At 31.3% G+C, this 13,615-nt stretch overlaps 1 protein-coding gene and 1 long non-coding RNA gene across 51 annotated transcripts in view; both read left to right on the top strand.

The window, feature by feature from the left end:
• The window catches only part of LOC130072179 (protein NLRC5-like), a 912,375-nt gene that overhangs the window by 669,414 nt on the left and 229,346 nt on the right, over positions 1–13,615 (top strand). For 49 of the 50 annotated variants that reach the window (XM_056237149.1, XM_056237148.1, XM_056237144.1 and 46 more), the window contains 2 exons: positions 1,686–1,859; positions 4,453–4,626. In XM_056237149.1, coding sequence (XP_056093124.1) covers positions 1,686–1,859; positions 4,453–4,626 — 348 coding nt within the window. The remainder of the gene's footprint in view (positions 1–1,685; positions 1,860–4,452; positions 4,627–13,615) is intronic. The other variant, XM_056237156.1, reaches the window with a different exon arrangement.
• LOC130072185 (uncharacterized) lies at positions 11,741–12,607 on the top strand. Its single transcript, XR_008804088.1, has 2 exons — positions 11,741–11,794; positions 12,536–12,607. It is a non-coding gene; the product is annotated as an uncharacterized LOC130072185 (long non-coding RNA).

Genomic DNA, 13,615 nt, shown 5'->3' with positions numbered 1-13,615 from the left:
TACGACAGTGCTAATGGACAATTCTGCTTCCAACCAGTAGGGCGACCGCAGAGGAAAAGTTACTTGGTGTTACTTTAATGAACTGAAGCCGCTCTGAGACGGTGAAAATTGTTATTACAACAAGTCGCACGCGCGCGCTTCATGATACACAATACTGACATATTTATCTAACTTTAAATCGCTCTAAGCAATATAGCAATGTCTATTTAACGTTGGTTCATCGTGCAACCTGTCTGTATTAGGGATGCACGATGATATCTGGACAACATCGGTATCGGCCGATAAAAGCTTAAAATGACCATCATCGGCATCGGCCGATATGAATATTTCTGCCGATGAGTCTTGCCGATAGGGTGGCGTGTTTCCTATGCGCACGTGACGACCGTGAACGAAGCATGAGCGCCAGCAACTTAAACTTCCAACTAGGGGTGTGCCGTGCGTCTCACGGTTTTTGATCGTGGACGATTAAAATGTCTCCACTATCTGCTTTTGAAGAAAAATCATAGTATCGTGCATTCTATCAGTTCAGTTCTGGCGCCTTCATCTCAACATACTGTACAACGCGACGTACATTCACATCACATCACATGTAAACGCAGAGGTAGAGTTACACCGCAATTCACAAAAGTTCATTGTTTGCATGATGTGCGTCAAAGTCTTGCTAGGTAAACATGTCATTCACGTGCTGATGCGCTGTTCTAACATCCGCTTTTCTGAGCGCGTTACACCCGACGCTCACAGGAACTAAAAGCCTGTCACAGAGTCTGCATACTGGACTAATCTTTCGAGTCTTATTGCGCTGATACTGTCAAATACACACAAGGTTTACATAAACAAAGTTGGTTATGTCTAAAGTGAAAGCAAACAGAGAAAATCTGCTTGTCAAATGCGTGTATATTAGACGCGTCGCGTTATGCGCGTGCAGTTCTTAAAGAGACAGTAATAATATTCTGCCGCTTGTCTTTAAAGAGATACTGCACCCAGAAATAAAAATTCTGTCTATCTAATGTTGTTTCAAACCTGGATTCATTTCTTTCTTGTGCTTAAATATACTATGGAAGTCACTGGAGTACATCAACTGTTTGGTTAGCCACATTCTTCCAAATAACTTTTATAATTTCAACAGAAGAAAGAAACTTGAGAGAGTAAATGATGACAATTTAAATTTTGGGGAGAACTATCCCGTTAATGTTAATAAAACAACAAAACAAAGAGGAAATCACTCACTGCTCTTGACTGAGAACATTAATAGAAGCTTTAATAAGCTTTTTTTGCACTTAAAAAAAAATAAAAAATATCGGTATCGGCATCGGGCAAAATTAGTTTGAAAATATCGGCATATCGAATATCGGCCAAAATCCTATATCGTGCATCCCTAGTCTGTATGTGTCACAAACGTAAATTCAGCTGCAGCCAATATAGTGATTGCGCGGCCCACCTCTTCCCAATCTGCGACCCACAGTTTGAAAACCCCTGCCCTAATCAATAAATCCCTAATCCGTGTATCAGTCGTTCAGTCGTTTATGGATTTAATATTGAAAGTAGAAAAAGGAGAAAACGGATTCTTTTTTTTCTTTTCTTCTTTTTTTTTCAAAATGAAAAACAAGAATTCATTTTGATTTTTCTTGTTTCGCTCTCAGGTAGAAACATTAATAAGGCTTAATGTGTGTCATTGTTCTCTACAGGTTGAGGGATTGTGGAGTCACAGATGAAGGTTGTGTTGCTCTGGCTTCAGCTCTGAGATCAAACCCCTCATACCTGAGAGAACTGGATCTGTCTGGGAATAAACTAGGAGACTCAGGAGTGAAGCAGCTTTCTGATCCACTAGCGAATCCTCTCTGTAAACTGGAGACACTGGGGTAAGATCATCTCTACCATAAAGACTCTGAGTGAATAAGGATTAATATGTAGATAGTGTGTACAATATATGTTTGGCGTAAGCCCCATCCGGTGGTTCAGCGACAGATTCCTGCTTGAACCGTCAGATCCTGCCGGCGGTAGAAGACAGCGGTGAGAGTCTCCCTGAAGAGGAACATCTACATCTCACTATATTATTATCCCACAAAACACAGTAAAACCAACAGTTAAATAAACCGGACGAACTACAAACCAGACAACAGATGCAGGATACAGTGAAGAGGGTTTTTTAAATAATTCAATAAATAAATTTTTTAACAGTCACTTGTCGCCACCTAGTGGCAAAACAATGTAATTGATAAATGCATTATTTTAACGCATGATTCAACCAATGATTTTGTCAAAGGTTTAATAGACAGACGAATTGGAAGAATATCGTAAAACAGTAAACAAAAAAATTGCGATAGTTTGGTGAATCATTTTTTTCTCCCAGCCCTAACACACACACACACATTCCTTTAAATGTTTACAAATACATTAAGCACACACACACACACACGTTCCTTTAAATGTTTACAAATACATTAACCCTCTGGGGACCAGAGTGTTTTTGGGGCCCTTGGGATGTTTTGACATGCACTGACATTTGTGCTTTTTTCAGTTATTTATAAACATGTTAATGGCAAAGGTGTAAATTCACTCTATATAGTACAAACTTGGCTACCATGATATCTGAGCAACATGTATGTACATGTTTGTATTTTTAATAGAATAATGTTTATGCGTGGTTATTGAAAAAAATAAAAATGAAAGTTGCTGAAATAAGACCACAAAACACATATTGATTATTTCTTCACAAGACTTTTGAAAATTGTATCACATAGCCTAGAATATTTGCTCCAAAACTATGTGAGAATCATCCTGACTACTCATTCAGATAAGTCAATAAAGTCTTTTACATTTTTAATGACGTGTTTTGTTTGAGAAAGCTTTATGCAGGAGGCGTGATCTCTCATTAATATGTGTGGCATTCCACACCTGAGAAAGACAAAGACCCTCCCCATAATGGCCCTATTAGGTGCTATCAGGCCCTATCATTACAGGAGCCTTGCACAAAGAATGAGGAGATTTAAAAAAGAATGGCTTTTAGATTGTTTGGATTTATATAAGGAAAATACAGGGTGCATACGTCTGGACACTTCTATCACACACCCTTCACCATATAGACATGGTTTTATTTCAGTTCAAAGTTCAAAGTTAGAGTTGGAAACATCTTGAAAAGAAAATTGTCTTTCTCCATAAATGTCTTAGTTTGATCATACATATTTCAAAGTTGAGGATTCATTATTTTGATATAGCTTGAACAAACACTATAACATCTTAGTTGATTAGTTTATTGACAAAACATACTATATATTTAACATATGAGCAGAAACTCCTAAAAAAAGCTTATTTGATGTCTATTTTAGAGTAAAAACTTTATCCAAAACGAGTCAACGAAATGTTGTCTGTTATTTAGTCTGTAACAGTGCGTATCTGTGCGTTCATTCATTCATTCATTCATTCATTCACACACACACACACACAAACATGATTCACATTTTAAACAGTATGCTATTTTTCCGTTTACAGACACTACGTTATTCTATATCGCGATTAGAACAAAGCACTTGCAAAAAACACCTACTTCTCAGCTGAATCTGTTCATCCTCGAAGTGAAAATAAACCCAGTGGTAAATGTCCCAGGATTGTTCCTCATATAGCCGCGCAAGACGACAGTAGATTAATCTGACTAAAAAATAATGTGTGTTTTCAGAGTTTATGGGCGTTAACGCGTCTCAATGTGTTGCTTCACATATTTGCGTTTGAATAGCGCGTGCTCTCCGTGGGCGTGTCACATTACCAGAGATAATCAGCTGAGAGAACGATAAATAGACGGGCTGACACGTCTCTCTTTTTATATAGATGACATAAACGGAGAATATTAATTTTAGTTTTGAATCGGATCATTTAAAAGTACAAACTCAAATGATTTAAAAGATATATTGCTTATGGCTGGGTGAATAGTATTAGCTGAGTTGTGTTGAAGATTAGAGACGTGCTCCAGAAAAAAAGTTCACGGTGACTGAGAGGCAGAAGGCACACCCTGTTTATTTTCTTTATTTTACAAAAGCACAATATTTTATTTCGATTGTATGTGGGCACATAAAAAAGTAGACATTTACCAGATTATTTTTTCATATTTCTTAACTCTATATGAACAGAAATGATGGTAGTACTTTAAGTCTATTTTTCTGCTATGTGAAAAAAAACGAGCAAAACGCGCCGGCGCGTTTCTGGTCCCCAGAGGGGTAAGCACACACACACACACACACACACACACGTTTTCCATATTTTATGGGGACTTTCCATAGAAATTATTTTTATACTGTACAAACTGTATATTCAATCCCCTAATCATAACTGATGTATTTGAACAACATGAACTAATGAGTATTTCTATATATTCCATGTTGACAGCATTATGTTATTTATTGTTTAAGTGTTGTGTTTGTCTCTGGATATAGGCTTAATGTGTGTCATTGTTCTCTACAGGTTGTGTGTGTGTGGAGTCACAGATGAAGGTTGTGTTGCTCTGGCTTCAGCTCTGAGATCAAACCCCTCACACCTGAGAGAACTGAGTCTGTCTGGGAATAAACTAGGAGACTCAGGAATAAAGCATCTTTCTGATCTACTGGAGAATCCTCTCTGTAAACTGGAGACACTGAGGTAAGATCATAGTTCGAATTACGGAGGGTATTGGGGGGGTCCGGCCCCCCTAAATGAGACTTGGACCCTCCCAAAACGGATGAAAATAATAGTTTGGGGGTTACTGAAAGAAAATGCAATAGCCTAAGTAGTAGGGCTAATTGTGTAAGCTACACGAATTCGTGTTCACTTTAGTCTCGTTATAATCAGATTCAGCGCGTTCTTCATCTTCAATCCGCAGCAGCGCCGAGCAGAGCGCACGTCAAAGACAGAGGAGAGTGTGTGTGTGTGTGTGAGAGTGTTTGTGTGCCTCATTGGTCTGTCACTGCTCGCCAATGTCAGAATATTTGAGATGACCAATCAAATCAAAGTAGGCGGGCTTTATGTTCACAGACGCTGCTGAGCGCGAATTTTAGCAGCGCGACTACGGTCAAGTGCGAGATAAGAAATAAGTAGCTAAACTAAAAATTTCATAATTGACAGTTTTTAGGTCATAAATGTTAAACGAATTACAAAAATAATCAGGCAAACTAATAAACTTTTGTCTAATTTTGTTTCAATTTCGTCATATTGAGAATTAATATAATACAATTTCTAGCCTTCAGTAAATTAAAAAATTTTAGCTTTAGGAGGGGAAGATACAGGGCAAGATGAGGAGACTGAGAGAAAAAGAAAGAGTGATGGAGGTATATTGACAAATAATCTACTGCCCGCTAACATGGTTTTAAAGCTTTCTTATCTTTTTTTTGGCCTTCAAACGTCTTGAAATGCACAATCAGAGAAATAAAAAAATGTAACCCCCAAATGGAGAGTGACGTCACCAGTCGAAATAGCTGTCCCCCCCGAAGCTCACGGTATAATTCGAACACTGGGTAAGATCATCTCTACCATAAAGACTGAGTGAATAAGGATTAATATGTAGATAGTGTATACAATATATGTTTGGCGTAAGCCCCATCCGGTGGTTTAGCGACAGATTCCTGCTTGAACCGTCAGATCCTGCCGGCGGTAGAAGACAGCGGTGAGAGTCTCCCTGAAGAGGAACATCTACATCTCAGTAGGGCTGCACAATTAATCGAATTTCTAATCGCGATTACGAAGTGTAGGCCTACACTAAAACAAAAAGTGTCACCTCAGAAAAATGGCTTTCCTGTCCTGTCAGCCTCTACACTGCAGTCGCGCACTCTTCAGTTACACGCGCACATGGGGCGGAGCGCGCTTATCGCTTCACTAGGCTATATATAAAGAAAAAAATAATAATGCTATCAGTCAAATTCATCTTTACTTTGTTTATTTTGTGTTATTTTTGAGAAAGAAGAATCACTCCATCACATACAAAAGGAACAATTACACTTAATGCGACCAGTTTGAAATAATGGTGACACTTTATCACAAGTGTACAGTAACACAGCTCTCATAAATCATTTGCAAACTTTTAGTTTATAGTTAATGAATAGTATAAGAGTATATAAGCTGTTGTTAAAGCTACACTGTGTAACTTTTTTAGTTTATTCTTAGCTAAAAACACTTAGTTCTTTCAAAAATATATGTGCTCATTAATGTATATTTACTTCATTCAAGTAATAAAGTATTCTCGTGAGTGTATAATATGCCATTGAAAATACATACGGGTAAGGGGTTCTAATGTCGGCAAAGAGTATAAATGAAGATGACTATAGAAGAACAAGAGGCGAAACTCTGATGCTTTTTTGGTAACAGCCACTAGATGGTGCTTCGGTAGCGCGGCCGCCATTTTGGGGTGAAAATTCCAACTGGAGTTACTGGACAACAGCACAGATGACAGTTTGTTGAGGTAGTTTTTTCTTGCATTAGTGAGTATTTCCATTGTATGCAACTTTACACATTTACTACTATTATTAGTTACCAACTCCACTAGGTCTGAAATATATTTTGTACATTTTAATCCCCTGGATCATGCTACAAACATGATGATCTTATAGAATATGATGCTGCTGCATTTCTGTGTCCGTTATCCTATAACTTCAATTGCCACTTTGGACAGTGGCTGTGTTTTTTTGTTTACATAGTCTTGCTTTAACGGTCATTAATATAAGATAGTACTGCAAAAAAAAAACTGTTTACTGTAAAGCTATTCTGTTGCTGTTATATATTTATTGTCCAACATTTACATTTTAGTACAATTACATTTATTTGCTGAATTCATTTATTTCATTGATAACTTATTTTTGTATGTAACGTTATGTGTACCTCCTGGAAACGGTCTAACGTTATTATAACTTTATGAACTGATATCACTTTATTCTTACCTGTCACACTTAATGTGGAGAATATAATTAACTAGAAAAAAAGTTTGATGAGACAAACTTTAAGTTGGCTTGAGAAAGCCGGACCAGAGAGTTTGAAGAAGTTTAAAGTAGTTTGAAGTCGGATAGATTGATTAGTTAGAAAAGAAAAGAAAGATTAGTTAGATAGACAGAAGGATTGGTTTCACTGAAAGAAAGATTAGTTAGAAAGAAAGAAAGAAAGATTAGTTAGAAAGAAAGAAAGAAAGATTAGTTTAAAAAAGAGATAAAGAAAGAAAGAAAGAAAGAAAGAAAGAAAGAAAGAAAGAAGAAATGTTAGTTAGAAAGAAAGAAAGAAAGAAAGAAAGAAAGAAGAAAGATTAGCTAGAAAGAAAGAAAGAAAGAAAGATTAGTTAGAAAGAAAGAAAGAAAGATTAGTTAGAAAGAAAGAAAGAAAGAAAGAAAGAAAGAAGAAAGATTAGCTAGAAAGAAAGAAAGAAAGAAAGATTAGTTAGAAAGAAAGAAAGATTAGTTAGAAAGAAAGAAAGAAAGATTAGTTTAAAAAAGAGATAAAGAAAGAAAGAAAGAAGAAAGATTAGCTAGAAAGAAAGAAAGAAAGAAAGAAAGATTAGTTAGAAAGAAAGAAAGAAAGATTAGTTAGAAAGAAAGAAAGAAGAAAGATTAGTTAAAAAGAAAGAAAGAAAGAAAGAGAAAGAAAGAAAAAAGAAAGATTAGTTAGAAAGAAAGAAAGAAAGAAAGAAAGAAAGATTAGTTAGAAAGAAAGAAAGAAAGATTAGTTTAAAAAAGAGATAAAGAAAGAAAGAAAGAAAGAAGAAAGATTAGCTAGAAAGAAAGAAAGAAAGAAAGAAAGAAAGAAGAAAGATTAGTTAGAAAGAAAGAAAGAAAGAAAGAAAGAATAGTTAGAAAGAAAGAAAGAAAGAAAGAAAGAAAGAAAGAAGAAAGATTAGTTAGAAAGAAAGAAAGAAAGAAAGAAGAAAGATTAGCTAGAAAGAAAGAAAGAAAGAAAGAAAGAAAGAAAGAAAGAAAGAAAGAAAGAAAGAAAGAAAGAAAGAAGAAAGATTAGTTAGAAAGAAAGCAAGAAAGATTAGTTAGAAAGAAAGATAGATTAGTTAGAAAGTTAGAAAGAAAGAAGGATTAGAAAGAAAGAAAGATGAATTAGTTAGAAAGAAAGAAAGAAAGAAAGAAAGAAAGACAGAAGAAAGATTAGTTAGAAAGAAAGAAAGAAAGAAACATTAGTTAGAAAGAAAGAAGAAAGATTAGCTAGAAAGAAAGAAAGAAAGAAAGAAAGAAGAAAGATTAGTTAGAAAGAAAGAAAGAAAGAAAGAAAGAAAGAAAGATTAGTTTGAAAGAAAGAAAGAAGAAAGATTAGTTAGAAAGAAAGAAAGAAAGAAAGATTAGTTAGAAAGAAAGAAAGAAAGATTAGTTAGAAAGAAAGAAAGAAAGAAAGAAAGAAAGATTAGAAAGAAAGAAAGAAAGAAAGAAGATTAGTTAGAAAGAAAGAAAGAAAGAAAGAAAGAAAGAAAGAAGAAAGATTAGTTAGAAAGAAAGAAAGAAAGAAAGAAAGAAAGAAAGAAGAAAGATTAGTTAGAAAGAAAGAAAGAAAGAAAGAAGAAAGATTAGTTAGAAAGAAAGAAAGAAAGAAAGATTAGTTAGAAAGAAAGAAAGAAAGAAAGAAAGAAGAAAGATTAGTTAGAAAGAAAGAAAGAAAGAAGAAAGATTAGTTAGAAAGAAAGAAAGAAAGAAAGAAAGAAAGAAAGAAAGAAGAAAGATTAGTTAGAAAGAAAGAAAGAAGATTAGTTAGAAAGAAAGAAAGAAAGAAGAAATATTAGTTAGAAAGAAAGAAAGAAGAAATATTAGTTAGAAAGAAAGAAAGAAAGAAAGAAGAAAGATTAGTTAGAAAGAAAGAAAGAAAGAAGAAAGATTAGTTAGAAAGAAAGAAAGAAGAAAGATTAGTTAGAAAGAAAGAAAGAAAGAAAGAAGAAATATTAGTTAGAAAGAAAGAAAGAAGATTAGTTAGAAAGAAAGAAAGAAAGAAAGTAAGAAAGAAGAAAGATAGAAAGAAAGAAGAAAGATTAGTTAGAAAGAAAGAAAGAAAGAAAGAAAGAAAGAAGAAAGATTAGTTAGAAAGAAAGAAAGAAGATTAGTTAGAAAGAAAGAAAGAAAGAAAGAAGAAATATTAGTTAGAAAGAAAGAAAGAAAGAAGAAATATTAGTTAGAAAGAAAGAAAGAAAGAAAGAAAGAAAGAAGAAAGATTGGCTAGAAAGAATGAAAGAAAGAAAGACAGAAAGAAAGAAGAAAGATTAGTTAGAAAGAAAGAAAGAAAGAAAGATTAGTTAGAAAGAAAGAAAGAAAGAAAGAAAAAAAGAAGAAAGATTAGTTAGAAAGAAAGAAAGAAAGAAAGAAAGATTAGCTAAAAAAAGGAAGAAAGATTAGTTAGAAAGAGAGAAAGAAAGAAAGAAGAAAGATTAGTTAGAAAGAAAGAAAGAAGAAAGATTAGTTAGAAAGAAAGAAAGAAAGAAAGAAAGAAGAAAGATTAGTTAGAAAGAAAGAAAGAAAGAAAGAAAGAAAGAAAGAAAGAAAGAAAGAAGAAAGATTAGTTAGAAAGTAAGAAAGAAGAAAGATTAGTTAGAAAGAAAGAAAGAAAGAAGAAAGATTAGTTAGAAAGAAAGAAAGAAAGAAAGAAAGAAAGAAAGAAAGAAAGAAAGAAGAAAGATTAGCTAGAAAGAAAGAAAGAAAGAAAGAAAGATTAGTTAGAAAGAAAGAAAGAAAGATTAGTTAGAAAGAAAGAAAGAAAGAAAGAAAGAAAGATTAGTTAGAAAGAAAGAAAGAAAGATTAGTTAGAAAGAAAGAAAGAAAGAAAGAAGAAAGATTAGTTAAAAAGAAAGAAAGATTATTTAGAAAGAAAGAAAGAAAGAAAGAAGAAAGATTAGTTAGAAAGAAAGAAAGAAAGAAAGAAGAAAGATTAGTTAGAAAGAAAGAAAGAAAGAAAGAAAGAAAGAAAGAAAGAAAGAAAGAAAGAAAGAAAAAAAGAAAAATTAGTTAGAAAGAAAGAAAGAAAGAAAGAAAGAAAGAAAGAAAGAAAGAAAGAAAGAAGAAAGATTAGTTAGAAAGAAAGAAAGAAAGAAGAAAGATTAGCTAGAAAGAAAGAAAGAAAGATTAGTTAGAAAGAAAGAAGATTAGCTAGAAAGAAAGAAAGAAAGAAAGAAAGATTAGTTAGAAAGAAAGAAAGAAGAAAGATTAGCTAGAAAGAAAGAAAGAAAGAAAGAAAGAAAGATTAGTTAGAAAGAAAGAAAGAAAGAAAGATTAGTTAGAAAGAAAGATTAGTTAGAAAGAAAGAAAGAAAGAAAGAAAGAAAGAAAGAAAGAAAGAAGAAAGATTAGAAAGAAAGAAAGAAAGAAAGAAAGAAGAAAGATTAGTTAAAAAGAAAGAAAGAAAGATTAGTTAGAAAGAAAGAAAGAAGAAAGATTAGTTAGAAAGAAAGAAAGAAAGAAAGAAGAAAGATTAGTTAGAAAGAAAGAAAGAAAGAAAGAAAGAAGAAAGATTAGTTAGAAAGAAAGAAAGAAAGAAAGAAAGAAAGAAAGAAAGAAAGAAAAATTAGAAAGAAAGAAAGAAAGAAAGTAAGAAAGAAGAAAGATAGAAAGAAGAAAGATTAGTTAGAAAGAAAGAAAGAAAGAAAGAATAAAGATTAGTTAGAAAGAAAGAAAGAAAGAAGAAAGATTAGCTAGAAAGAAAGAAAGAAAGAAAGACAGAAAGAAAGAAGAAAGATTAGTTAGAAAGAAAGAAAGATTAGTTAGAAAGAAAGAAAGAAAGAAAGATTAGTTAGAAAAAAAAGAAAGAAAGAACGAAAGAAGAAAGATTAGTTAGAAAGAAAGAAAGAAAGAAAGAAAGAAAGAAAGAAGAAAGATTAGTTAGAAAGAAAGAAAGAAGATTAGTTAGAAAGAAAGAAAGAAAGAAAGAAAGAAAGAAAGAAGAAATATTAGTTAGAAAGAAAGAAGAAATATTAGTTAGAAAGAAAGAAAGAAAGAAGAAAGATTAGCTAGAAAGAATGAAAGAAAGAAAGACAGAAAGAAAGAAGAAAGATTAGTTAGAAAGAAAGAAAGAAAGAAAGATTAGTTAGAAAGAAAGAAAGAAAAAAGAAGAAAGATTAGTTAGAAAGAAAGAAAGAAAGATTAGCTAAAAAAAGGAAGAAAGATTAGTTAGAAAGAGAGAAAGAAAGAAAGAAAGAAGAAAGATTAGTTAGAAAGAAAGAAAGAAGAAAGATTAGTTAGAAAGAAAGAAAGAAAGAAAGAAGAAAGATTAGTTAGAAAGAAAGAAAGAAAGAAAGAAAGAAAGAAAGAAAGAAAGAAAGAAAGAAGAAAGATTAGTTAGAAAGAAAGAAAGAAAGAAAGAAAGAAAGAAAGAAAGAAGAAAGATTAGTTAGAAAGTAAGAAAGAAGAAAGATTAGTTAGAAAGAAAGAAAGAAAGAAGAAAGATTAGTTAGAAAGAAAGAAAGAAAGAAAGAAGAAAGATTAGTTAGAAAGAAAGAAAGAAAGAAAGAAAGAAAGAAAGAAAGAAAGAAAGAAAGAAAGAAAGAAGATAGATTAGTTAGAAAGAAAGAACGATAGATTAGTTAGAAAGAAAGATAGATTAGTTAGAAAGAAATATTAGTTAGAAAGAAAGATAGATAGATTGGTTAGAAAGAAAGAAAGATTAGTTAGAAAAAAGAAAGATAGATTAGTTAGAAAGAAAGATAGATAGATTTGTTAGAATGAAAGAAAGATAGATTAGTGAGAAAGAAAGATAGATTAGTTAGAAAGAAAGATAGATTAGTTAGAAAGAAAGAAAGATTAGTTAGAAAGAAAGATAGATAGATCAGATAGAAAGAAAGAACGATAGATTAGTTAGAAAGAAAGATGGATAGATTAGTTAGAAAGAAAGATAGATTAGTTAGAAAGAAAGAAAGAAAGATTAGTTAGAAAGAAAAAAACATAGATTAGTCAGAAAGAAAGATAGATTAGTTAGAAAGATAAAAGATAGATTGATTATTTAGAAAGAAAGAAGATAGATTAGTTAGAAAGAAAGATAGATTAGTTAGAAAGAAATATTAGTTAGAAAGAAAGATAGATAGCTTGGTTAGAAAGAAAGAAAGATTAGTTAGAAAGAAAGATAGATAGATTTGTTAGAATGAAAGAAAGATAGATTAGTGAGAAAGAAAGAAAGATAGATTAGTTAGAAAGAAAGATAGATAAGTTAGTCAGAAAGAAAAAAGATAGATTAGTTAGAAAGAAAGAAAGATAGATTAGTTAGAAAGAAAGATTAGTTAGAAAGAAAGAAAGATTAGTTAGAAAGAAAGAAAGATAGATTAGTTAGAAAGAAAGATAGATTAGTTAGAAAGAAAGAAAGACAGATTAGTTAGAAAGAAAGAAAGATAGATTAGTTAGAAAGAAAGATAGATTAGTTAGAAAGAAATATTAGTTAGAAAGAAAGATAGATAGATTGGTTAGAAAGAAAGAAAGATTAGTTAGAAAAAAAGAAAGATAGATTAGTTAGAAAGAAAGATAGATAGATTTGTTAGAATGAAAGAAAGATAGATTAGTTAGAAAGAAAGATAAATAGATTAGTTAGAAAGAAAGAACGATAGATTAGTTAGAAAGAAAGATAGATAGATTAGTTAGAAAGAAAGAACGATAGATTAGTTAGAAAGAAAGATGGATAGATTAGTTAGAAAGAAAGATAGATTAGTAAGAAAGAAAGAAAGATTAGTTAGAAAGAAAGATAGATTAGTTAGAAAGAAAGATAGATTAGTTAGAAAGAAAGATAGATTAGTTAGAAAGAAAGAGATTAGTTAGAAAGAAAGAGATTAGTTAGAAATAAAAAAGAAAGATAAGTTAGAAAGAAAGATAGATTAGTTAGAAAGAAAGAAAGATTAGTTAGAAAGAAAGATAGATTAGTTAGAAAGAAAGATAGATTAGTTAGAAAGAAAGATAGATTAGTTAGAAAGAAAGAGATTAGTTAGAAATAAAAAAGAAAGATAAGTTAGAAAGAAAGATAGATTAGTTAGAAAGAAAGAAAGAAAGATTAGTTAGAAAGAAAGAAAGATTAGTTAGAAAGAAAGATAGATTAGTTAGAAAGTTAGAAAGAAAGATAGATTAGTTAGAAGAAAGAAAGATTAGTTAGAAAGAAAGATAGATTAGTTACAAAGAAAGAAAGATTAGTTAGAAAGAAAGATAGATTAGTTAGAAAGAAAGAAAGATTAGTTAGAAAGAAAGATAGATTAGTTAGAAAGTTAGAAAGAAAGATAGATTAGTTAGAAGAAAGAAAGATTAGTTAGAAAGAAAGATAGATTAGTTAGAAAGAAAGAAAGGTTAGTTAGAAAGAAAGATAGATTAGTTAGAAAGAAAGAAAGATTAGTTAGAAGAAAGAAAGATTAGTTAGAAAGAAAGAAAGATTAGTTAGAAAGAATGAAAGATTAGTTAGAAGAAAGAAAGATTAGTTAGAAAGAAAGAAAGATTAGTTAGAAAGAATGAAAGATTAGTTAGAAAGAATGAAAGATTAGTTAAAAAGAGAGATAGATAGATAGATAGATAGATAGATAGATAGATAGATAGATAGATAGATAGATAGATAGATAGTTAGATAGATAGATAGTTAGATAGATAAGTTCATTAGTACATATAGAATGGTAGTTTAATTGAGTCTAGGGCTTCAGGGAGTTTAGATTTGAGTTTGTGTTGTACACTACTGGG

The sequence above is a fragment of the Rhinichthys klamathensis genome, unplaced genomic scaffold, assembly GCF_029890125.1.
Source record: "Rhinichthys klamathensis goyatoka isolate OS25496 unplaced genomic scaffold, OSU_Roscu_1.1 h1tg000481l_1, whole genome shotgun sequence".
Lineage (NCBI taxonomy): Eukaryota > Metazoa > Chordata > Actinopteri > Cypriniformes > Leuciscidae > Rhinichthys > Rhinichthys klamathensis.
Note: the sequence above shows the minus strand (reverse complement) of the source record. Positions and strands in the feature narration are given on the sequence as shown.